This window comes from Anolis sagrei, chromosome 3 (genome assembly GCF_037176765.1).
Source record: "Anolis sagrei isolate rAnoSag1 chromosome 3, rAnoSag1.mat, whole genome shotgun sequence".
NCBI lineage: Eukaryota > Metazoa > Chordata > Lepidosauria > Squamata > Dactyloidae > Anolis > Anolis sagrei.
In genome coordinates this window covers 236,811,380-236,835,802 of record NC_090023.1, presented here as the reverse complement: position 1 = coordinate 236,835,802, position 24,423 = coordinate 236,811,380, and the positions used below count along the sequence as shown (strand labels likewise).

The following is a 24,423-nucleotide window of genomic DNA, read 5'->3' as shown; positions in this document are numbered from 1 at the left end:
ACAACATTTTGACTGCAGCTACTAGAATCTTAGCACAGCCTAGAGCAGGCATGGGCAAACTTCGGCCCTCCAGGTGTTTTGGACTTCAACACCTACAATTCCTAATAGAGGCTGTTGGGAATTGTGGGAGTTGAAGTCCAAAACACCTGGACGGCTGAAGTTTGCCCATGCCTGGCCCACAGCATAGATGAGATGGCTTACCTATAATTTAATAGAGCTCATCCCAGCTTGGAGGAAGAACTAGGAGTGGTTGCAACTGGAGTCCATATGGACAGAAGTCCCTATGTGATTATCACTACCATCTGGGGATCTGGGGATGAGGCAGTGATGAAGGGTCTCCAAATGTTCCAAATGCCTCAACACTCCAAAGTCTCTATGGAGATCGCCAAAGCAGGGGGAAAGCCACAGAATTATCAGTTTCAACTCTAACAGATCCAACCTGAATTGTGATAAGTACTGTATAACATAACAACACTCATTGCAGGGCATGACAATATTAGAATCTATATGTGCAACTCAAGTCAAGGAAAGTAAAATGGGGAATGAGAGGAAAGGAATTGACATGGTATAGCAGAGAGGAGAGAAAGCATTTGAGGAGAAGCGGTAGCTCTGTTGCTGCAGAAGGTCCTAGGAGATACTGTTGGAATCTCCAACCAAAAGTAATAGGATGAGGTGAGGGAATGAGGCTGTTTGGAGTTTCGGCTTAGAGTTTTGATTGGTAAGCAAATCTGAGTGGTTTCTTTTACCTGTCTAGGCTTCAGAAGTGGCAATTGGGAGAAATCAGCTGCAGTTTTGGCCTCGCTGGGAAGAAGGGGGTTTCCTTTGCTTGGTAAGAAGGGAAAGGGGAAGAAAGATTTATCTTGCTGTCCTTTGTAGAAAGGGATTTTCTTTGCCTGCTTAGAACAATATGAGATGGATGGAGGGAGGGAGGGAGAAACTGGGGTCTTGGATTCACTGGAGGAATGTGTTGCCTTTACCTGCTTATAAGGGGAGTGCTTGAGTGGGGATAGAAAAATTGTACCTTGAGGTTTTGATGTTGCTGGAATTGATTTTCTCTGCTTGGTTTGCTGTGTGTATTTGTGAGCAACTATGGTCTGGAAGGAAGGTAACGGTGTGCCATGCACTCATACTGGCCACATGACCTTGGAGATGTCTATGGACAACACCAGCACTTTTGCTTAGAAATTGAGGTGAGAACCACTCCCCAGAGATGGACACAAGTAGACTTAATGTCAGGGGAAATCTTTACCTTTGCTATGGCCTGGAACGATGAAGTTTCTCTAGCTTAGAAAAGTTAACTTTGAAGTTTTATGATTAAATTTTGCTGGGAAGGTTGAATACAATAGCTAATTTTGTAGTTATTTCCATTCAGCTGGAATACATCATTTTCCATCAGTGTCCATTTACATCATGAACCCAGGAATACAACCCTGAAATAAATCAAGACTGACTTATGTGGACCAAAAAATTCCTTTTAAAAATAATGTAATAACATCTTCTGGTACTTCTTTCTATTTACGACAAAGACAGACAACGTATATATATGCACAATTTGAACGCTGTTAGTGATTTGCATGAAAGAATAGACACACTGATACTCCCTTCTGTATAAAAATGATCACAAAGGTACTATATACCATGAAAATACTGAGGACTACTTTATGCTTCCTTAATATTTCCTCACATTTTACCAATCTTCCCCTCATAGCATAACATATGAGCAGCTGCATGCACTTCTTTTCATAATACAGGCTTTTCATAAAACCCAGTAAGACACCCAGTAGGGTATCAGGTCAATAGATACAAATATATATCTTAGTTTCTGTAGAATTTGGCTTTTATTTACTTCAGTGAGGCTGAATACATCTCACAAACTATCAGTTTGTGGTTATAAGAGACACCTCACAGATGCTTGTTTTTCCTACCCCATCCTATTGTCTCCTACTCTAATTTTAAGAGTTGGGATATACATTTTTATGTGTGAGGCATAATATAATTATTTTGCCATGAATAAATGTTTGAAAGCTAATGCGTGCAAAACTCAGTCTAGGTATCATGTTGGTACATATCCATTAGGCTTGGTTGATTAAAAAAATGGTTCAAAACTCATTTCAGATGTAGGGGGCACCGGTGGTTTGATTCTAAAGGCAATTCTGATTTTCACAGAAATATTTTTCCAAAACTTTTCAAAACTTCTGAGACTTCCGAATCCTTTCGTTAATGGTTTGAAAGTGTTATTTCCTGTTTCATTGGGTGGTCTTTACTTTGAAAGTAGTTGTTTTACTCCAGAAGTGAGGAAAAGCAGGTGGAGGACATTTCTTCCTTCTCTGGTTTAAAACTGGCTTCTCTGACTTGAGCCGAGGCCAGGAAATTCTTTCCTTCTCTGGTTTAAAACTGGCTTCTCTGGCTTGAGCCAAGGCCAGGAAATTCCTCCCTTCTCTGGTTTAAAACTGGCTTCTCTGGCTTGAGCGGAGGCCAGGGACCAGAAGCGGAGAAAAGCTGAATAATTTCCAATTCACTTCCTGAGTAATAACAAAAATGGCGAAAAAAGCTTCGGAAGGGCAAAGGGACTTCTGGTTTTTAAATAAGCTTCGATATCGCTTCAAAAAGATAATTTTAACGAAATTATTACGAGCAATAAGTTATCCAACACGACTCTATCCATGCCTAATATCCATGCTTGTATCTGCAAGCATTTCCATTAGACATGCTGTATGGGGATGATGGGAAATGTAGGCCAATAGATCTGAAGGCCATACAATATCTGTTCTTTTATAAAGAATGTTACCATTATTCCCTAAGTCTGTCCTTTTCCACCTCTTTCTGCCTGGAACCACAGCTCATCATGTGGTGAATTTGTTGTAGAAAAGACTTGATATTTAGATTTTTACATGTGGAGCCATGATTTCTAACATTATTTTAACTAGAAGCAGATTGATATATTTCTCCATAGCTATTTGCTAATACTGTAACTTGTTCTAGAGCTCTTTGACACTGATAGACTCGTCCCCTGAGGGTGTTTGTTCCAGAGCTTGGCGACGTTATGTCTGCGGACTACAACTCCAAGAATTACCTAGCTAAATAAGAAGCTTTATTAGATTTCACTGTATTTTCACTTTAGGACCATAGCAGCTAATTCCAATGACAAATTACAGAATGCATAAAGAAATACTTATTGGCACTGAATCAGTTTCACTAGAAGTTCTTGAATTGTGAGAAAGGAAGACATTCATTTCTGTTTTCCCTGTCAGATGATACAGAATGTTATGGATTCCTATCACATCCCCCCCCCCCCCCAGTTTCATTTGTCTAATGGGAAACAGGAATATGAAAAAGAGACATCTGTATATTTGTAGGATGGGGGAAGACAAGTCTGATGCCTGCCAGCCTTCATTGAAAAGACAGGGAAAAACACATGAGAAAAAGAGAAGAGAGGTAAGCTTTGTTTTTGTTTCTTCCATTGAGTGAATCATGAAAAATTTATGTCCAGAACACCTTTGTTTGGTTTGGAGACATATTGTGTTTTTCCAGCCGCATGCTGTCTTTTCCCTTTATTGACCCAGTGTCTTGGGAAAAGGTTTTACGATGTCCCCAACTCCATCTCAGTTGTGGTGTCACTAAAAACTGTGAGGAATCCATCGGAAACTGAGTTTATAACTAGGCTTCTGCAATTCGACTGGAGGATGATCCGTTGTTGGTATCTGAATTTTGTTGGGTACCCAGAACCATTTTTGGGAGCCTCCCTAAAATAGGCTAACAGAAAAATCTGTTTTCTGCTAGGTAGTTGAAAGAGCCGACCAGTTGGCAGCAATGGGGAACTTACAACGTTCTCCTTTTTGTTCATGGGATTCTTTCCTTTCTTCCTTTCAAGGGAGCCTGGGTTTGAGGAACGGGGTTAAAGAAGAACCCTTCCTGGCATCCTTTCCTTTCTTCAAGGGAGTCTGGATTTGAGGAACGGAGTTAAGGAAGCACCCTTCCTGGGCTCCTTTTTGTTCTTCCTTTCAAAGGAGTCTGGGTTTGAGGAAAGAGGTTAAGGAAGCATGTTCTGCATTCTCCTGAATAGAAGGGAAGAAGTTGCACCTGGCAGCCATGTGGGCCATTTTGGGCGGAAAAAGCATGGCAGCTGAACCCTTGCTGTTACGTCCGTCCAGAGAAGCCGAAGAAGCCAAAGGAAAATGGCTAAAGGATACACGCACAAGTCTATTTATAACCCAACCCAGTGTTCCATTTCTTTTAGAGCATGTAAAAAACGAAGAAACCAGAATGTAGGACATACATAAGAATGATTATGTGTAACTAATCTAACTCCAACTAGTCCAGTGGGAGGCAGCCAGAGTACTTACAGGAGCGTCATACAGGGAGCATATCACCCCCCGTTACGTCAGCTCCACTGGCTGCCGATCCAATTCCAAGCACAATTCAAAGTGCTGGTTTTGACCTACAAAACCCTATACGGTTCCGGCCCAGTGTATCTGTCCAAACGGATCTCCCTCTACGTCCCACCTCAGAGTCTAAGATCTTCTGGGGAGGCCCTGCTCTCGGCCCGCCTCTATCACAGGGCGGGCCGAGGAGCAGGGCCTTCTCGGTGGTGGCCCCTCACCTATGGAATTCACTCCCCGGGGAAATTAGATCAGCAACATCCCTCCTTTCTTTTAGGAGAAAATTGAAAACCTGGATTTGGGACCAGGCATTCGGACAATCTGGCAGATAAATAAAGGACTTTGACAAGTAACAAGAATGGACAAGGTGGAATGAAATTATGGAACTCTGAATGACGAACGCTGAGCATGAGATTAGTTTTATTGATTGTGTTATATATTGATTATTTTAACTGTTATAATTGTTTTAATTGCTGTTTTATACGTATGTGTATTACTGTGTAGGCATCGAATTGTGTCTTTGTAAGCCGCCCTGAGTCCCCCTTGGGGGTTGAGAAGGGCGGGGTAGAAGTACTCGAAATAAATAAATAAACTTCACACTGATTTGTTTTACACTTTCATAAGGAGCGTTGGCATACTTTCCCAATCTTCTCTGTATCTACATTTTCAAAATACAGTTACATGGCTGCAACACCAGGAGAATCTAATCTACTGGAAAATGCTAGCTGTATTTACTGATGCTAAAAGGATCTCAGCACTCCGAAGAGATTTTGCAGACATACAAGGAACACGCAACTAAAAATTTGTTTTATGCACTCTGAAAAAACATCCTGCTGAGTGCGTTGTGCTGCTAAAATGTCCCTGGCTAAAGCACTGTGGCATTTAAGCTCGGAGAAGTGGGGTGGGCTGGTCACAATGCAGATCTCCCTAGGAGTTCCATCAGCACAGGGAAAATGTGATTTAGATATGTCTACCTTTTCCCACAGCTTTTTACAAAGCAAACTCAATGAGTCTCGCAAACTAAACAGAGATACAAATCTGTGTGTCCATCCTTTATTTGCCATGGCACAAGAACTATTGAACATGGAGGAAAAACAAGCTGAATTTAGCCCTATCAGCTGTTTTGTAGAACTCACTCCTTCCTCCCTTCATGGGGTGCCGCTGACTGCTTTGTTCTCCATTCCAGCTGTTCCATTTTTCCTTCAGTAGTGGCCTTAACAGACCTTGGAGGAATGTAACATAGGACCACAGGAAGCTGTCCAATACACTTGGTTTCAAAGATTAATTTTCCTCCGCTTATGACTTAGTGTGCCTTGTACTGAATGAAAAAGTAGCAAGCAGAGACATGTACAACAAGGAATAGAAAGGGGGAGAAATCGCCAAAGAGGAATTCAAACAAATAGCCAGCATGTGTAGGAACAAAGTGGAAAAAAAAGTTAAAGCACAGAAAGACCTTAGGTTTGCAAGGGAGGTGAAAAACAATAAGAAGTGATTTGGTTATGTCAGTAGCAAGAGGAAAAATAAGTAAATGGTTGGATTAATACGCAGAGGAAATGGTAAAATGTTCCCTCTGGGGGCAGAGAAGAGAATTGACTGCTGTATTTCTGTATAAAAGGTGATTGGATTAGAGTGCCCTTGTGATCTCTTTCAACTCTATGATTCAATGAAAAAGCAAAACTATTCAGCCACTTCTTTTCCTAGTCTTTTCCCGAAAAGAAAGCAGTGTCCAACCTAACACCTGGACTGTGGCGCAGCTGGCTGGGAGTCAGCTGCATTAAGATCACTACTGACCGAAAGGTCATGAGTTCGAAGCCAGCCCGGGTCAGAGTGAATTTCTGACCAATTTGTGTAGCTTGCTGTCGACCTTTGCAGCCCGAAAGACAGTTGCATCTGTCAACTAGGAAATTTAGGTACCACCTATGTGGGGAGGCTAATTTAACTAATTTACGACATCATAAAAATCTCCAGCAAGCATGCAAAGAATGAGGAAGTACTTAATCAGTGTCACTAATGGACAGTGAAGCGACAGCTCCCCTGGTGGCCAGAATACCCTCAACAAGAAGATGGAATGTTAAGTAGCCTCTGTGTGTCTGTCTATATATGTTGTGTGTCTATGGCATTGAATGTTTACCATGTATATGTACACTGTAATCCGCCATGAGTCCATTGCGGGGTGAGAAGGGCGGAATATAAATACTGTAAATAAATAATAAATAAATAGTGACCATGGAGCAGATGATGAAGTGGTGGAAATACAGCACAGAATATGTAAAGAGGTAGTTCAGGAATACCAGCGTATTTAAAGAATTCAAGTCTCCAAGGCCAGATCAATTCCATCGAAGCCTTTGAAAAACCCTAGCAGAAATAATCTCAGAACTACTGGTAATAATATTTGAGAATTTCTAGAGAACAGAAAAAGTCCCAGCAGATTAAAGAGGACAAAACAGTGTTACCAATTGCTCCGCTTCATCCTGGAGAGATGTTAAAGGCAAAGGTTTCCCCTTGACATTAAGTCTAGTCAAGTCCGACTCTGGGGTGCTAGTGCTCATCTCTATATCTAAGCTGAAGAGCCAGCGTTGTCCATAGACACCTCCTAGGTCATGTGGCTGGCAAGACTGCATGGAGTGCCATTACCTTCCCACCAAAGCAGTATCTATTGATCTACTCACATTTGCATGTTTTCGAACTGCTAGGTTGGCAGAAGCTGGGGCTAACAAGGGGAGCACACCCCGTCCGTGGATTCAAATTGCCAAACTTCCCATCAGCAAGTTCTGCAGCTTAGCAGTTCAACCTGCTGCACCACCGCAGCCCCTAAGACGCTAGTAGCACAAAAAGGTTTTGTTCTGGGTCCAGTGATATTTATGACTTGGGTGAATGAAAAGAGAGCATGCACCAAATTAGGAGATGTCGTTAATATCTCAGAGGACAAGATGAGAATTTAAAATGACCTTAACCAAATGGAGAGTTGGGTCAAAACACAACAAAATGAATGTTAACAGAGACACAGATACTATACTTATGCAGGAAAAACTGAAATGCTGAAATATAGAATGGGTGACACCTGACTTGGCAAGAGTGCATGTAAAGAAATGTAGGACTCTCAGTAGACAATAAAATGAATATGAGACAACAGTGTGATATAGCCACTGACAGATGATATATAAAAAAGATAGAAAATGTGTAAAAGCATGAAAATAACAGGAGATGGCAAAAGTTAATGTATTGTAGATTGTACTTAATATTATGTGTCTGCTGTAAAACAAATGATGTATAGCAAATTTATTGAATTATGATAAAATAAATAAAAATATCTTTTAAAAACCAGTAAAATTATAGGCTGCATCAGTAAGTGTTTAGGGAAGTAATATACCATTTGCGTTGCTTTGTCCAGTTCTGGGCACCAAAATTCAAGAAGAATATTGACAAGTTTGACAAAATAATAAAAGTTCTGAAAATCATGCTCTGTGTTTAGCATGGGTATGTTTTACCTGGAGCAGATAAGTTAAGTGATGAAAAGATCACAATGGTTAAATATGTGAAAGAATGTCATATTGAGGAGAGGACAAGCTTGTTTTCTGCTGCTCCAGAGACTAGGGCCCAGAGTAATGGATTCAAAGAGATACCACCTAAACATTAGAACAAACTTCCTGGCAGTAAGGACTGTTTGGCAATGGAATATGCTAGTCTGGAATGTGGTAGAGATTCCATCTCTGAAGGATTTTAAAGAGAGGCTGGATGGCCAAGTATCAGGAGAGCTTTGATTATATATTCCTGCTTGACAGGAGTTGTATTGGATGCCCTTTAGGTCTTTTCCAACTCTGATTTCATGAAATCACAGTTGCCCTTTTCCCTTCTTTTTAGTGTCACAAATTTGGTAATAATTTATTTGGCTTTGATCTGACAGCTGAAGGTGGTACATTGGCTAAGAGATTGCATCCAGAGGATTTTGTCATCTCAGTTTAAATCTCCACAAAATCAAGTTTGTCAGTATTATCATATTTTTCATTGTATGTCTTGTGAGCTTGAATAAGATGTAGTTCTGGTTAAGTGCTTTTGCATTCAATGCTTTTATAGAGAAGTTAATAGAAGCTATGACAATTACTAGAATTTCTTCAAATATTATGTGAGTCACTACACTTTTTCCAAAAAGCAAAAAATCAGAAATACCCAGTGGTAACAGAAAGCCAATAGCTATTCTGCTGTTTGTAGAAGTGAAAACAACTACTGAGAACAGAATAATAGTTTCTAAGTAGTTGTAGGTTTTTTCGGGCTATATGACCATATTCTAGAGGCATTCTCTCCTGACTTTCGCCTGCATCTATGGCAAGCATCCTCAGAGGTAGTGAGGTGAGGTGAGGTGAGTTTCTGAGTATCTTCCCCAATCACAAGCAAAGGTAAGGATTTGCACTTCTTTCCTTCCCTTTTTAACAAGATTATTTTTTTGAGCAAGAGGAGATGCTTTGTATATTTGGGGCATTATTTTAGAAACAACATCCTATCCCTGTTAAAAAGAATTCCACTCTCTGATAGAGTTTGGCTTTCTGAGTTACCTCTTATCAGCTCAGCTGGTATGTGAGATGAAATTCCTCTTAGATAGGAATAGCCCACCCATCAATCATGACTGAAATTAGTTTTAAAATGTGTTGTACATTAGTAAGAAATTTCAGTGGGTTAAAAATATGGCTGCTAGATTGCTCATTAGTATAAATCGGTTAAAATAGCTTTGTCTCATAAATGTATTCACTCAAGGAAGATATTAACCGGCTAAACACATATGACAATTGTTGGAAATAGCAACCTGCTCAAGCCTCCACTAGTTGTTTGTTATGTATATAATTGCTTACGGTATTGTATTTGTGTATTGGTTTGCAATTTTATCTAACTTCTTTGTTGTGGGAAGGGCTGCAGACCATGTAATTGGAAATGGGCATGTTCAGGACTACAAGTCAATTTTGGAACAGTTTGCTTTAGACTTCAGTGGAGATAGAAGCCAATAGACTCTTAGAGAGAGTAGAAGCCATCTGTTTGCTTTGAGAAGCCATTTAAAGAAGTGCGTGTTTGAATCAGAAACAATGAGTACAGTTATACAGTTTAGACTTCAGTAAGATATATGCTTAAAGACTCCATTGGACTATGGACTACTGATTCTAAGGAACATGCCCTGTGTTACCTACACAGAGAAACTACTTAAAATCTTACCTTAACTGGATTCATAAGCAAAGTGCCTGTATGCTGTATACATGAAGTTTTGCGAGTAAACCAACTCTGTTACTTTTAAAGAAGACTATTTATTTTGTCTCTTGAGAACATGCTTTAAAGGCAAATATATTTTAAGAGAGAGTAGATATTTTTGGACAACTAAAGGAACACTTCTGAAACTCCGCTTGTGGTGGTACGGCTGTACCAGAAGCTCCAACTTTATTTTCTTTCTGTTAAAGTTTGCAGTCATAGGATAGGCCACCTGTCTATCATCATTAAGCTTTGGTGCCGCCCCCTGTTCAGGGCTCTGGGAGGGAAAGGAACCATTTTGGGCAGTCTCACACAAGAAAGCTAGACTATAGGACGTAGACCAGCTTGTCCCGTAGAAAAAGCTTCATTCCTCAAGATCATCCGGGGAAATAGACCATCCAGGGTTACAGAAATTCCAACAGAAACAGAAGGAAAAGGGTCCCAAAAGCTCTGGCTGAGAGCTCACAGCCTCTCAGCCTCACAGCATCAGAGGGAAACAGCCCTGAAGTTTCCAAAGATCTCTCGGAGGGAGAACAGCATTACAGATCTGCGAACCCCAGTTGATATATCTTCAAGTTTCGGCTGGTAGATCTACTCAATACCCAGGCGCACTTGGATTCGGTAGTAGCACCCACACCGATGAGGCATAGATAGAAAGCAGCCTGGGAGAAGTTAAAAAGGGTTTTTCCTACAGAGAAGGTTCAGTTGATTAAAGTCAGGTACCAGTCCATTGAAGACTAAAATAAGAAAGCCTTGAAGTGTTGTTTGAAGGTTTGTTGTTTGTTCCATAACAAAGACTTTGTTGTATCATTAAAGACTCTAAAGACCATCACTTCAGGAAAATCCCTGAGAATCTTTCTTTGAGGCACCCCAGCTTCCCGCTGGGCCAAAGTATACGTCCTATAGAAAAGACACTTGTTACAGGCCCAGCGCGCGACAGAACATTGCTGAATATATATTTTGTGCACTGGCATGTCTTTGTCTCTTAACAGTTCAAAGACATACCTAGGTTCATCAGCAAGTTTGCATGAATGCTAGTGAACATCATTTTTCAAAACATTGTGACTTTTAACAAGGTCATGCCTTTCCAGTGACCAGTGGTTTTTTTCCAAAAAGGTTATGAATCCCATTTCCCAAATGGCTATGGAGATTCACATTTTCCAAAAACAATTGATATGGTCTTTACTTGCACAAAAACTTCCTGATACATTACAAAAATATGGCACCCGAGAGTCCACATAAATAGCAGCAGAGAATAGGGGGGGCAAAAGATCTTGGCCAGAATTATCTATCATAATCTACATTACATAACATTGCATATATTTAGCTACATAGCAGAGATGCTAAGAAATCCTGTTAGTGAATTGAAAAAAATGTGTAGCAGGATAGCAATAAGAGTCTCCGAATGTGTCTTGACACTCCTCATTTGGTGTTTGGATGTACAATGGAACTGATGCAGAGCAGGACTGATGCACAACAGGACCAATATATATCACTCCCCTTTCTGACTTTCCGACTTAGCAACATAACTGCAGCCCTTTACCAGACATCATGGAACTGCTTAATTCTAATTCCTACAGATAAAGGTTTACTTATAAAGATGTGAAATTCCCAACAGGATTTCATTTTTCTTTCACAATAAATTATGTGATGGAGGCTCCTTCTTTGGAAGTTTTTAAACAGAGGCTGGATGGTCATCTGTCGGGGGTGCTTTGAATGCAGTTTTCCTGCTTCTTGGCAGGGGATTGGACTGGATGGCCCATGAGGTCTCTTCCAACTCTATGATTCTCTGATTCTCTGTGTGTGTCACAAATTTTCCAGTGTACAAATCATGTTTGCTTCTTCTCAAGAATATGCCAGTGCAGTAATTATTTCTAGTTTATGAGAAACAAACAGCAGTAAAAATTATCAACATGCATAAAATAAAGAAAAATGAAGAATTTTTTTTCTACTTATCGTCGGCGGCAAGGATGGAAAAGCAAAGAAATTCCATCTAATGAAGACTGGCTAAAGAAGATAACAGATATTAGGGACTTGGACAGTCTATCGTACCAATTAGAGGACCAGAGCAAGGTTAAACAAATAAACTGGAAATACCTGGGAGAATATTTGAAAAATAAAATTAAGCTGGACATATAAAATTCTATGGGCAAGATGTATAAGGAACTTAACGGACAGGAAAAAGAACTATATAACGAGATAATTACTCCTCTGTGGACTGAATGGAAGTGAAACGTGCACCTGTTTACTCCCCCACCCTTCCCCTACCCTCCTTTACCACTATTACCCCATTCCCCACTCCTTCCCCTCCCCCCCCCTACTTGTTCTTCCCCCACGGTCTGTCTAAATTTCATAACTTTCTATCACAATGATTGTTCCCCCTCTTTCACTGTAAAGGAAAATCTTATAAAAATAATAAAAAAAGAAAAGAAAAGAAAATATATTGATTTCACTAGTTCTCCAAAAGCACCGCTCATACAAAGGACAAACTGCAGAAACCAGAACCAGGAATTAAAATGATCTGATAATTTACCTCAAGTACTTTTCAAGCAACCTTATGTAGGAGAACTCATTTTTCCTCATTTCATTATGTGAGAGAAATAAGGTTGAACACTGTGAAAGCCACCCACAGCATGGCTATCAGCCTCCTCCCAGTAGACTCAAATCAAGGAAAAGCTTCATGAGAACCACCACTCCTCTTAATGTTCCACCATCCCAGCAACAGCAAGAGCATCCCTCTGAGCAGCTAAACCAGGAAATCCCAATTGGATGGTCCTCCACGAGGATTTGCCTCCAGGGGCAACTTGGAAATCCCTGAACAGTCTCAGAAGTGGAATGGGCAGATCAAAAGACAACCTAGAAGAATCCTCCACCTTGTGTGACTGTGGAGCAAAACAAATAACTCGGCATCGGTATGCTTGACCATAGTGCCCTGCCTCATGCACAGATGAAGGGCATGTAAGACATATCTGTTTCAACAGGCCTTTGATCTCTGATATTGTTGTTTTTAAATTGTTTTTAAATTGTTTTAAATTGTTTTTAAATTGTGTTAGATTTTAGCCTGTTCATGTAAGCCGCTCCGAGCCCCAGGGGAGTGGCGGCATATAAGTTTGAATTATAAATAAATAAATAAATTCTTTAAAGCTACAAACAGTGCAGTCACTATTGCCTGGTTTTGGTCAAAAATTATTTAGCCACTTGAGCTCCTTCTATTTTTATCAATTTTATCCTTATTTATTCAATGTTTTTGACATGAAACAAAACGAAGGGATTAGTACCATACTGTGCCCATTGGGTACAACTGTACCTTTTGTGGAAACTTGCCAAAATTTGGCAGCTGATAAGTCACAATTTTGGAAACTTACCAAAGTTTGGCACCAGTGTATAGTAACCATTTTGAGTTACACTGCTGTAGTCTTATATAAAATTCTGCAAAGTACATATTTTATGTTTTTTAAAATAAATAATGTTGGAAAATAAATTTATTGAAATATTATATTAGAATCATAGAATTATAGAGTTGGAAGAGACCACATGGGCCATCTAGTCCAACTCTCTGCCATGCAGAGAAAGCACAGTCAACACACAATCTTAAACATGTTATTCATAATTCTGAAATAAAATATTACATAATAAAAATTTCGCCCAATTTTTGGAAAACATCCTATTGCAGGTTCTGATGACAGTGAGGTTACGAAACTACTTCAGGGTTTAGTCAGAACTTTAGTCAGAACTAAAGTGTTCAACTCCATCCCCTAAAACAGCTGGATTCTATCTCCTGTCCTCATAAAAATCATATTTTGTGCTCTTCTAGTAGTATCCTCAGAATCATTTGTTCAATGCTTGGCATTTCTCATTTTGTGTTCTATTATTTTTGCAGAATAGATCAAGAAATTACAGTATATATGGAAACCTAGCAATTAAAAGTTACTCTTTCCTTTGTGGATAGATGGCTCAAGTCAATAGTATCAATTCTTTAAGTGAACATTTAAAAGTGATCAAACATGTATAACAATTATGCTTTTGTTCTTGAAGGAGCAGCAAAGAAGGATCAAGACTGTCTTCTCCGAAACTGTGATTGAGGTAGAGCAGCACCTGAATCACACCATACCTTCCTAGATCAATTGAAGGATTTTCTTGACAAATTTTGTTCACAGGAAGTCTGTCATTGCCTTCCCTGAGACTGAGAGTGTGACTTGGCCAAATTAAATAACAAGTCTCTAAAATATCAAATTAGGATGGGTTTTTTTATTTTCCTAATAAACAGAATCCCACAAGCAAATAAACTTGGGATTGGAAGGTTGAGGAAGGGGCATCTGAAACATGAGTTAACCAAAACGTTTCTGCATTTGTTCAAATGTTATGCTTCCCCAACACATATGTAAACTAAAGCTCTGCAATTGTTATTAAGTATATGTACCTAGATCAGTGATGGGCAACCTTTTGAGATTGGTGTGTCAAAATTTGCCAAAAACCTGAGCATAACTTGGGTGGGGAGTCAACTTCGAGAAAAAAACCCACATAATTTTGCAATATTTATAGTTTAAATAAGAAAAATATATATTGCATGCTGAGTTATGGAGTGAACAATGCTCAAACGTGCAGTTGTTAAATTTGTAGAGCCTTTTACAAATTTAAGGATGGAATTAGATTGGCTCTTATAAGGTGTACTTCTCTGTATGTGGCTGCGTGTCATCAAAAATAGTCATGCGTGTCAGTGCTGACACGCGTGTCATAGGTTCACCATCACAGACCTAGATTCTATGGCGTTTTGTTCTATCTAAATGCAGTATAAAGAATCTCATAATAGTTATTAGTTAATAGTAATTATAAATGCCACTACTAACTGCCTTTTATTTATCAGATCCTTTGAAAAGAGTTGTGGGTATGAAATGTTTGTATTTGCACAACAACAATATATAAATAATAGAGAAATATACACATTTCTATAACTCACATAGAGTTGTAGCGAGTAAGTGTGGGCAGGGGTGACTTTCCAAACCCTAAATGGAACTCCTAACAACCTTAGTCAGCATAGGCAATAGTTAGCAGGCATGGAAGTTGTAGTCCATCAACATTATAAGACACACCCCGACACAGAGGTTGCAAGCCCAATTCTGTGATAGATTTTAAATATTTATTTTAAAAATAACACAAAGAGGAGGCACCCCTATTTCTATACTTAGATATAAACAGAAGAAATCCAGAAAGGAAATGGAAAAAGATAGACCTCAGTAAGTCCCTTCCTTTTCCAAGTTTTTTTTTTTTTGAAAAACCCTATAATGACGAGCTTTCTTCTCCTCTGCCCCCTCCACCATTTTTCTTGCAAGGGCAGAGTACAGAGAGTAGGCCTGATGCAACCTGTTACATCTTACCCACTCACTCACTCACTCATCCACTTGCCTATTCAACTGCAGATGGGTGAGTAAAGCGGGTGGGCGGCTCCTTGGGCAGATGGATGGGTAAGTGAATGAGTGAGTGAGTGAGTGAGTGAGCGAGTGAGTGAGTGATATGCCTTTGCTAAAATGGGGCCAGCAAGTTAGGCCAGGAAGCAGTCAAGGTCTTCAGGGCAGGGCAGAAAGACACATGGAGGGAAGGCTGGAGTGTTCACATCACTAAGGTTGCCTTCCTTCACAGAACACATGGCCATGAACAGAGGTTAAAAACAAGTTATTCAGCAGAGTTCAAACTAAGAATCATTGCTTTTGCTGTGGAAACAGAGCTGCAGGAAGGCTGTTTTTTGTCAATGAGAAGTTGGCGTGCAACTGGCAGAAAATGAAAGAAAAGCTAGAAAAAACTACTCCTACTTGGTGTTTATTTAGAGGTTCCAAAACAGACAAGTTTCCACAAATTGATGTTTGTGTATGTGATGGAGATGTGTGACAATGGCTGCAGTGCATCCCATGAGATGTTGCAGATGGAAGCAAAGGAGGTAGCCCAAAAACACAACATTCCCCAAACTCAGTTTAAGGCAAGTTGTGGTTAGGTTATAAGGTTTATGCGATGACACAACTTCTCTGAGAGAAGGAGAACCACATTATGCCAAAAGCTACCACCTGATTTCACTGAGAAGATTGAATCTTTCATTGCTTTGTCTTGCATATGTGCAACGAAACACCATACCCCCATTTTAAAATTGGCGATACTGACCAGACTGTTATGTTCTTTGATATGCCCAGCAACACCACTATTGCACCACAAAGGATAATCCAGTGTCACCATGAGAACCAGTGATCAGGAGAGATTTTGGTGCACCATAATGCTGGCCATTACAGATGATAATAAGAAGTTGCCACCTTACGTCATTTTCAAGAGGGAAATTATACTTAAAGGAGTACAATTTCCCTGTAAGAATCATGTATGGGTGCAGGCAAAAGATTGGATCGACTTAGAACTCATGATGGATTGGGTTAAACCTATGGATCAGAAGGCCAGGTGCTCTATGGAAACAGGTAGTTCTGCTAGATTTGGACAGTTTACAAAGTCACATTATCAAAGAGGTGAAATAACTTCTCAGTGGCAATAAGACAATAAGAGCTAGTGATTCCTGGTGGCTTAACCTCTAACTTGCAGCCATTAGATGTATCAGTGAATAAGTCCTTTAAAGGCTACTAGCGCCATTTGTATAATGAGTAGATGATGAGCAGTGCTCACCAATTGAAACCCATAGAAAATTTGAAACACCTGTCGTTAGAACTGATGTGCACATGGGTCATTAAGAGCTGGGACCTTATCACAGAGGACACTGTTGTGAAAAGCTTTTGAAAAATTGAATTTCTAATGCACTGGATGGATCAAAAGATGATGCATTGTGGGAGAGGGATGAGGAGGAAAAATATCTGCTGTGAGCAGTGCTGAGGACAATGCATCAGATGACAGGAGTGACAGCGGTGTGGAGTCTTCTGACAAGAAAAATTAAAATGTTTATGCAATTTGTTTTCTGAACACTTTTGTATATGTTCTCAAGTTGTTTTCAATATCATTTTATTAAAAGGTTACTGTTTTGATTAAATTTTCTAGACTAATAAATGAATATATGGAGCATGTGTCAAGAAATTACTGAGCAGTCATAAATAAAACGAACTTCAGTGTATATGCCAATAATTAAACTTGTAATTTTAAACAAAATCAATGTCAGTGAAATAAATGATTCAAAATTCATACTTATCATTTATACTAATCACTTCCTTTCTCTGTTATATCTTCAGTTTTCTTGCTTTTAAGAACTCAACTCCATTCCCTCCAAATCCCAAACAATGTTCTTAGCATTGTCTCAGAAAAATGCTTCTTTTCCTGAGGCCTAATGCCAATTATCATGGGCTATGCATAGTGTATATAGGTAATATACTTTACCACAAAGTCAGGCAAAAATAGCACACAGATACTCCTGGATTTCAATTCATATAATCTCTCACTTTTGGCTATGCTAGCTAAGATAGATAGAGTTATAGGTCAGCAAACCTTTGATGGCCAAGGTTGCCTAGCCTAGAGTTAAGCTGTTAGGTGAATCTCAATCAGTGATGAATTAATCATTATCCTACACAATTCATGGAGTCATCAGAATGGAGTTCCTGCTGTGAGCTAGTCATTATACAATATCACTTTCTCTATTTTTAAACCAAGTGGTGGTTAATCTGTGGTCTATGGATGACCAGTGGTCCACAAGAACTAAAATATGGTCCATGGCCTCAACGTTACTACGCCATTGCAATGACAGTGATGGTCTCGTGAAACCTTCTTATAGTGCTGAGGCCAGGCGTGTAGCTGGGGGGGGGGGGGGGGGGGCTTGAGGGGCTTCAGCCCCTCCTGAAATTCTCAGGGTGGTCTGCAAGAAGGCCTTACTGGTACATTATTTAAACTGTTATGTTTATTCATATCATGATCTGATCACCATGTTCAATATATCTCATATGCATGGAGCTATTGGGATAACTACAAAAGGTTTGCTAGTGTAGATCCTCACCCCCCCCCCCCAAATCAAACTCAGCCCCCCCCCCCCCCCTAAATCAAACTCAGTACCTCCCGAATCAAAATCCTGGCTACGGGCCTGGCTGAGGCTAATTAAATATGGTTTTCTGTGGATGGCATATGTTCTGTATCAGAAACTAGAGTTGATGTGGTCTATCCAATGCAATTTTCTGAATCAGCACCCCAAATAACCAATCCAAATTTAAAATTGACCAAAAATGATTTGTAACCCATTTGGTACTACTGGGGGAGTGTGGTTCCTGGTCAAAAAAAAGGTTGGGAACCACAGTTTTAAACAAAGTACTTGAATTTTATATTTCCTAAAGTTCAAAATACAATGATTGCTCCCTGATCAGAAAGCAGTGATATAGTGATTATTGTTATTAGATGCAGGCAAATATGAAATATCAACTAGCCATATACTCCAACTGTGTGAATGATGGTGGTGATGACCATGACAACAACGACTATTTAAGTTTATACCCTACCCTTCCTCTTCATAGGGCATACTGAGTAGATATATAATCATTCACTCATTGTTATAGCATCAAAATATAAAGATATTAACTATTAAGGCAATTTTACTTTATTACGACAGGGTAGTCAAAATGTACCACAACTCCCATATTCCCTCACCAAGGGCTATGCCAAAAACATCTAGAAGGCTGCAGTAGCCATTTGACTCAATGCATTTGGACTCTGCTCTTCATCCAAAAACTGCTCCTTAGGAAAGCTCAATAAAAACACATAACATAAAAAGAAAATCAAGTAAGAGGAAGTGGGGGAGGTGTGAAGCAAAGATAACCAATTGCCTGTTTTTCTTGGATCAGCTCTCTTAACATAGTTAATTTAGCTGTTTTTCAAAATCTCTGAAAATAATGTGAATATTGGATATCCTCAGTTATGATCTATCCCTGACCTAGGCTGGATCTACACTGCCATATAATGTAGTTTAACTGCATTAAACTGGGTTATATGGTAGTGTAGACTCCTATAATCCAGTTCAATGCAGTCATACTGCATTCTGAAAGTACATCCTTTGGAAGTTGATCAAACCCAAGCCACTGAATTGTGAGACTGAATAAAAAAATGTCTACTGCCTCAATAACAATGCATTATTGCTTAGATGGCAAGGGTAGACCAACATTTGTTCCACTGGTCAACAACTTCTCTCCCTAATTGCATTTTTTAAAAAAATCAAAAAAGAGATTCTTGGGAAGGAAGAATGCGTAGTCAATCTTAGACAAATCTACTCATTAACTTAAATAGGACTCCCAACTAAGTGTGTACAGGATTCAGTCTAGATCAGGAGTGTCCCAGGCATTCATTGTGGTTACAGTCCAAGGCATGATACAGGATTAGGAGTGGCTGGGTGGCGTGAGGGAACTGGGATATTAATATAGTCAAGTGTCAACTTTATTCCCGTTGCATCATGGAATTACATAATTATCCAATGGAAAAGTAATTGCTGGGGGAGCTTCAGAGAGAGGAGATGGTAAATAGCAGGTGGTGTGCGCCTTGCTCCCTAAGCCACTCCTCATGGTTTCCAGATTATTATTTTTTTACTGTTCTGATCATCCTCTTCTGAACACGTTAATGTATTTCAGCAGACTTTTAAAGTCCAAAATGAACAATATGAACAGGTGAAATAAAACAAGTCCATCTAAACTTTGCAAAAGTAAACAAAAACTTTTTGAAACTAGGTTGGCTACATAAATAATGGTAGAAATCATAAGAAAAGCGGAGGCTAGTGAAAGAAACAGCAATTCCTCGATATATTTAGCAAATATTTTGAAACTTCTAGTTTGAAAAAGTTTTGTTCGCCAGCCTCCACTTTTCTTGTGATTTCTATTTGGTAGCCAGACTTCCAAATCAATTTTTTTTTATCATTCTGAGCATAGTTGGTGAGGCAGGCTTATTGGATTTCTGCTTTGCTGGTCATGCATGTTCAATAAGTTGCCTGTTGTATGCAGGCACAAATGAGTGCAGTAGAGCAGTAACTCACCAATGTCCAAAAATACTTTGTAAAAAGGAGCGTGTTTGACAAAGGCTTTGTTAATAGACATATGCAAGGATCAGTAATGAAAAGATAGCTTTTCTCTAACAAAATACTTTCAATCTTTAACACAGATACTAATTAAATCATGGATGTCATGTGCATAGGTAGCACAAATGTTGATCAGTCACTAAAATATTTTATTTTCTTAAGTTGGTCTTTCTTTTGATATACTCACAAACTTCAGATTCATTCTCTGGCAAAAAAGGAGTTGTGAGTGGAAAAATTTAAGAAGCCCTGCGCTAAAAGACCTGTAGGCTATGTTTTGCTGCTGTATTTAAAAAATGTATGGCATATTAGGACTACCTGCAATAATTACACTATATAACACAATTTTTGTTCCTGTATTATAAATGTCATTTCCTATCATAAAAACATTTTAAAAACTTATTATAAACTGCAAAAACTTTGTTTTTGCAGGACATCCTGCAGCACATTTTGCTATAGATTTTCAATAAATATCTCATTGAGTTTCAACAAATACAACATAGCTTGTGGCAGCCACAAAAACAAAGTTTCTGGAGTATAACAACTAGTTTCAAAGTAAGTAGTATTTAATTGTTTTAATTGATTTTAAGTTCATAGTTACATTTAGTAGTTAGTTATTATGATTTCTTTGTGTATTGTATGTTGGCACTGATTTTTGCCGCCTTTCTCACCCCAGAGGTAAATAAATAAATAAGTAAATAAATACAGTAAATAAATAAATAAGTAAATACAGTAAATAAGTAAATACAGTAAATAAATAAATAAGTACTGCACAATCAAACAAGAATAATGCTTTCAAACGAGGAACAGAAAATGTTTCAAATTTTGTTACATAGTGTTATGATCTCACCCTTTAACTTGATTTCATGGCAGTTGTACAAGAAAAGTACATTGGATAATGGAAATATGGGACATTGACTGCATTTGTATGTCATGATATATGAACTAATGCCTGCTAACAAGGATGTTTTATCAACCAGTTGCAAAACAGATATTTCATTTTCTTCATATGCCCACCCATTCAAAAAGAGCAGATAAAAATTCAGAAAAACAAATTAGAAACAAATTAAAAATGGGAAGACAAACCAAAGGTCATGCAATTTATAAGTTATTGCAAGCCAGTTTATCATGATATGTAACAACATCAGTTATGTACCATATTTAAATTACCTCATAAGGCTCTTCATCAATTAAAGTATGCCATTTTTGTGTAAAAAAAAGGACATGGCATTTCCAGTTGTAACATCTCAAGTAGGATGTTATGTCAGTGGAGACTGTGGCTGATTGTACCGTTATTGTGGTACTGTCTCAAAAATTGTTAATTTGTGTTGTTGTGTTTATACAAGTATTTTTGTTAAATTATAAGGTTCGTTATGTACATGTTAAATGTGTTATGTAATACCCCCTCCCCTGCTTAATAACCTTCTTCAGGAAAAGCATGGAATTGAGTTATACTCAGTATCTCCATAACTAAGTTTGAGAAAGATTTTTCCCCAGGTTGAACCAGCTAGAGATCTCAGAGGATTTGGGGTGTGTGTGTGTATGTATTTAATTGTAACATGTGGGTTGGTTTCTAATTGGGTTATTTGAGGCTATCTGATCTGGAGGTCTATTTTTATCAAGCATTTCATCCTCTTGCTCCCACCTCCTGCTTTTTTCTACAGTTTGACCTGGAATGTGCAAGTGGATGGGTAGCACTTCCGGTGTGGGTTGTTCTGCCCAAATTTGATGACGAGACTGAGGACAGATACTGAAGAAAACAACCCCTTGAATATAGATATGTAGGAATAATCAGGTGGAAGTTTTCTTGTAGAAATTCAATTGAAACAAACAATAATGCTCCTCTCCAGTTCCAATTAATCCCACTAGAATTTCTACAGAATTATTCTTCATTGAATTATTTCTTGTATTTTCGAGTGAAATGGGGAAAATTTCCTACAATAATATCTTTCTTCTTCCAACTCTTTCCCCTTGTTGTTGTGTGCCTCCAAGTAATTTCTGCCTTATGGTGACCCCATCACAGTGTTTTCTTGGCAAAATGTGTTCAAGGGAGGGTTGCCTTTATTTCCCTCTGAGACTGAAAAAAGTGTGGCTTCCCTAAAGTCAATGAGTGGACATCCAAGGCTGAGCAGGGATGTGAACATTGGTCTTCAGATCCATCACTCAATGCTCAAAGAACCAACCCATGTTGGCTTTTCCTTCCTTCTCTACTGTTTTTGCTAGGCTGCTATGTCTTGTTTGGAAGAAAATGCTCATTTTATATTATGCATTAAAATGGCAACTTCTTGTTAGGAATGAATAAGTAGCAGGTCTGCTGGCTGAGTTGCCACATGGTGCATCCAAATAGTTAATTAAACTAATCCTCTTACCATCTGTCACTTAGAATGAAATGACCACATAAGATCTTTACTGAGGAACAAATCCTAAAGAATTAAAGCCTGAGCTCAGTGCATTTGGAAATAGAACAAGCCTCTCTCTACCCCGCCTCCTTGCAGCTCTGCGCGGTGAACTCTTACTTACCCTCTGCCTGATTTCTTTGCCCTCCTTGACTTCCACGGCCAAGCCAAGATCAGACAACCGGCAATGGCCATTATCATCCAGGAGGACATTTTCTGGCTTCATGTCCCTGTAGACAATTTTGATGGAGTGAAGGTGTAGGATCCCACACGTGATCTGAGCTGAGTAGAAGATGACCCTATCCATTTCCAAACCTTTTTCACCCACGTTGTAAATGTGATATTTAAGATCTCCTCCATTCATGAGGCTCATGACAAGACATAGAGCAGTTTTGCTTTGATAAGCATAGGACAGAGTGACAATGAAACGACTGTTGACTTTCTCCAGGATTTCCTTCTCTAGCAAAGCCATATTTTCACCGCCTTTTTTCTTCAATCTTTTCTTGTCAAGCTTCTTACAGGCATACATCTTCCCAGTATTTCTTGCCTGGATGGCACATACCTAAAGCAAATTTCATGAAAAAAGGGGAAAGTCTGAATAAGTGAAGTGAGATAACATATGGCCTTTATTGTGAGAGCTTCATGGTACTGTAGAGTCTCGCTTATCCAACCTTCGCTCATCCAACGCAGTCTGCCTCCTGCCCAGATCCACAACTGTTTCAATACATTGCAATGTTTTGGTGCTAAATTCATAAATACAGTAATTACTACACAATGTCACTGTGTATTGAACTGCTTTTGCTGTCGATTGGTTGTAAAACATGATGTTTTGGTGCTTAATTTGTAAATTCATAATGTAATTTGACGTTTAATACACTTTTCCTTAATCCCTCCTTATTATCCAACAATGTTCTGCCAGCCCATTTATGTTGGATAAGCAAGACTCTGCTGTATTACTTTTTGGATATGATTTCCGTAGGGATTCATAGGGAATTCTGTAGGGAATCTGAGAGACAGCTTCTCTTTTCTCTATTTATGAAAAGCTATCAGTCAACATGCATGTACTTGAGCTTTAGACTAATTAAAAGCTTTGTTTAGATGAAAAGAATTTGTGGCTATGCAACTTCTGGATTCTCTACCACTCTTTCTACACTGCTGAAACATAATGGAGCAGTGATCTATACTATGCCTGTAAGTGTATCCACTGGGGAAAAGCTACAGTACATCATTAAAACTATAGCAGGTTATTTCATTCTAAAATGAGATTAACATCACATCACGTAAACAGAAGCAACTTGAAGAAAGTGATACAAGTATTGTAAATAAAACTTTTCCTGTTGCTCCTGAATACATTTTACTGCAGAATGATCAACAAAAAGTGCAAAAGATGGGTATATTTCACAAGACCAGGTTAGCAAGTTGTTCCATGCCTACTCTCTGGTAAAGGCCATTCATTATATTGCCAAGGCCCAACTTTTTGCACAAGAAATATAAATAAATGATTGTCCTTACCTCTCCAAAGCCCCCTTTTCCCAACACTCGGAATTCATCAAAGAGCTTATCGTTAACAGGTTGTTTCTCAAAGCCTTTCCACTGCACAAACTTGTCAAAAAATGGACTACTTTGGAAGTCTTGAAATGGTTTTCCTTTAAGGTATTCAGTTGTCTCTTCCCTGGCTGACTGCACATTTTTCTCAAAATCATCTTTAGACGCCGACTGGCACTTGTTGGACAGATCTGCACTGAGATATTTCAAGAAGCTATTGCTGATATTCTTCAGATACATGTTGACTATGCCCTCTAAGAGGCTGCTTTTGATATTATCTTCTGCTAACTCCCAAGCATACACTTCATCCATGAACTCCTTGGCCAACAGGTATTCAGGCACAGTCTCCAAAAATTCCCCGAAAAATTTCTTCCCGATAGGCTGTTGCTCGCAAATATTGTTATAGTCCAAAGTAATGGATTGCTTAATTGCAGCACATTCCTCCATCTTGGGCAGTGCAAGGACCCTCCACCTTTTTTGCAGCTCCTTAGCATCGACATCGCCACTTTTCCTGGCATTTAAGTACGCTGTGTTGGCGATCAGGTTATCGAGTCCCCCCATGTCACACATCTTGGCGGTCTGTTAGGGTAGCAGAGCCTAGCTGGGGCAAAAGCACTGGTATGCCTTGGGGCGGCTGCCCAGGTACTGCTTTCTCAGCGCCACTGCCTGGCTGTAGGCGTGGGCTTCGGAGGAATAGTCGAGAGTCTGCCTACTTTAGCATTAAATACCTCTCAAGGATTTTCACTAAGTACCTTTAGGTGTATGTACCATTTGTGGAAAGTGGCTGGTAAGAGGTTTCTCTCTAAGGAGCTTTGAGTTTGCTATCTATAGCTAAAGGGATGACATCCCAGGAAAACCTCAC

At 39.1% G+C, this 24,423-nt stretch overlaps 1 protein-coding gene across 1 annotated transcript in view; it reads right to left on the bottom strand.

The window, feature by feature from the left end:
- Nucleotides 1-24,423, bottom strand: part of GRK7 (G protein-coupled receptor kinase 7) — a 46,859-nt gene extending 22,436 nt beyond the window's left edge. Inside the window, exons 1-2 of the mRNA XM_060767797.2 lie at nt 23,529-24,423; nt 22,141-22,578 (exon numbers count right to left, since the gene is read on the bottom strand). Coding sequence (XP_060623780.2) covers nt 22,141-22,578; nt 23,529-24,131 — 1,041 coding nt within the window. The 5' untranslated portion in view covers nt 24,132-24,423. The remainder of the gene's footprint in view (nt 1-22,140; nt 22,579-23,528) is intronic.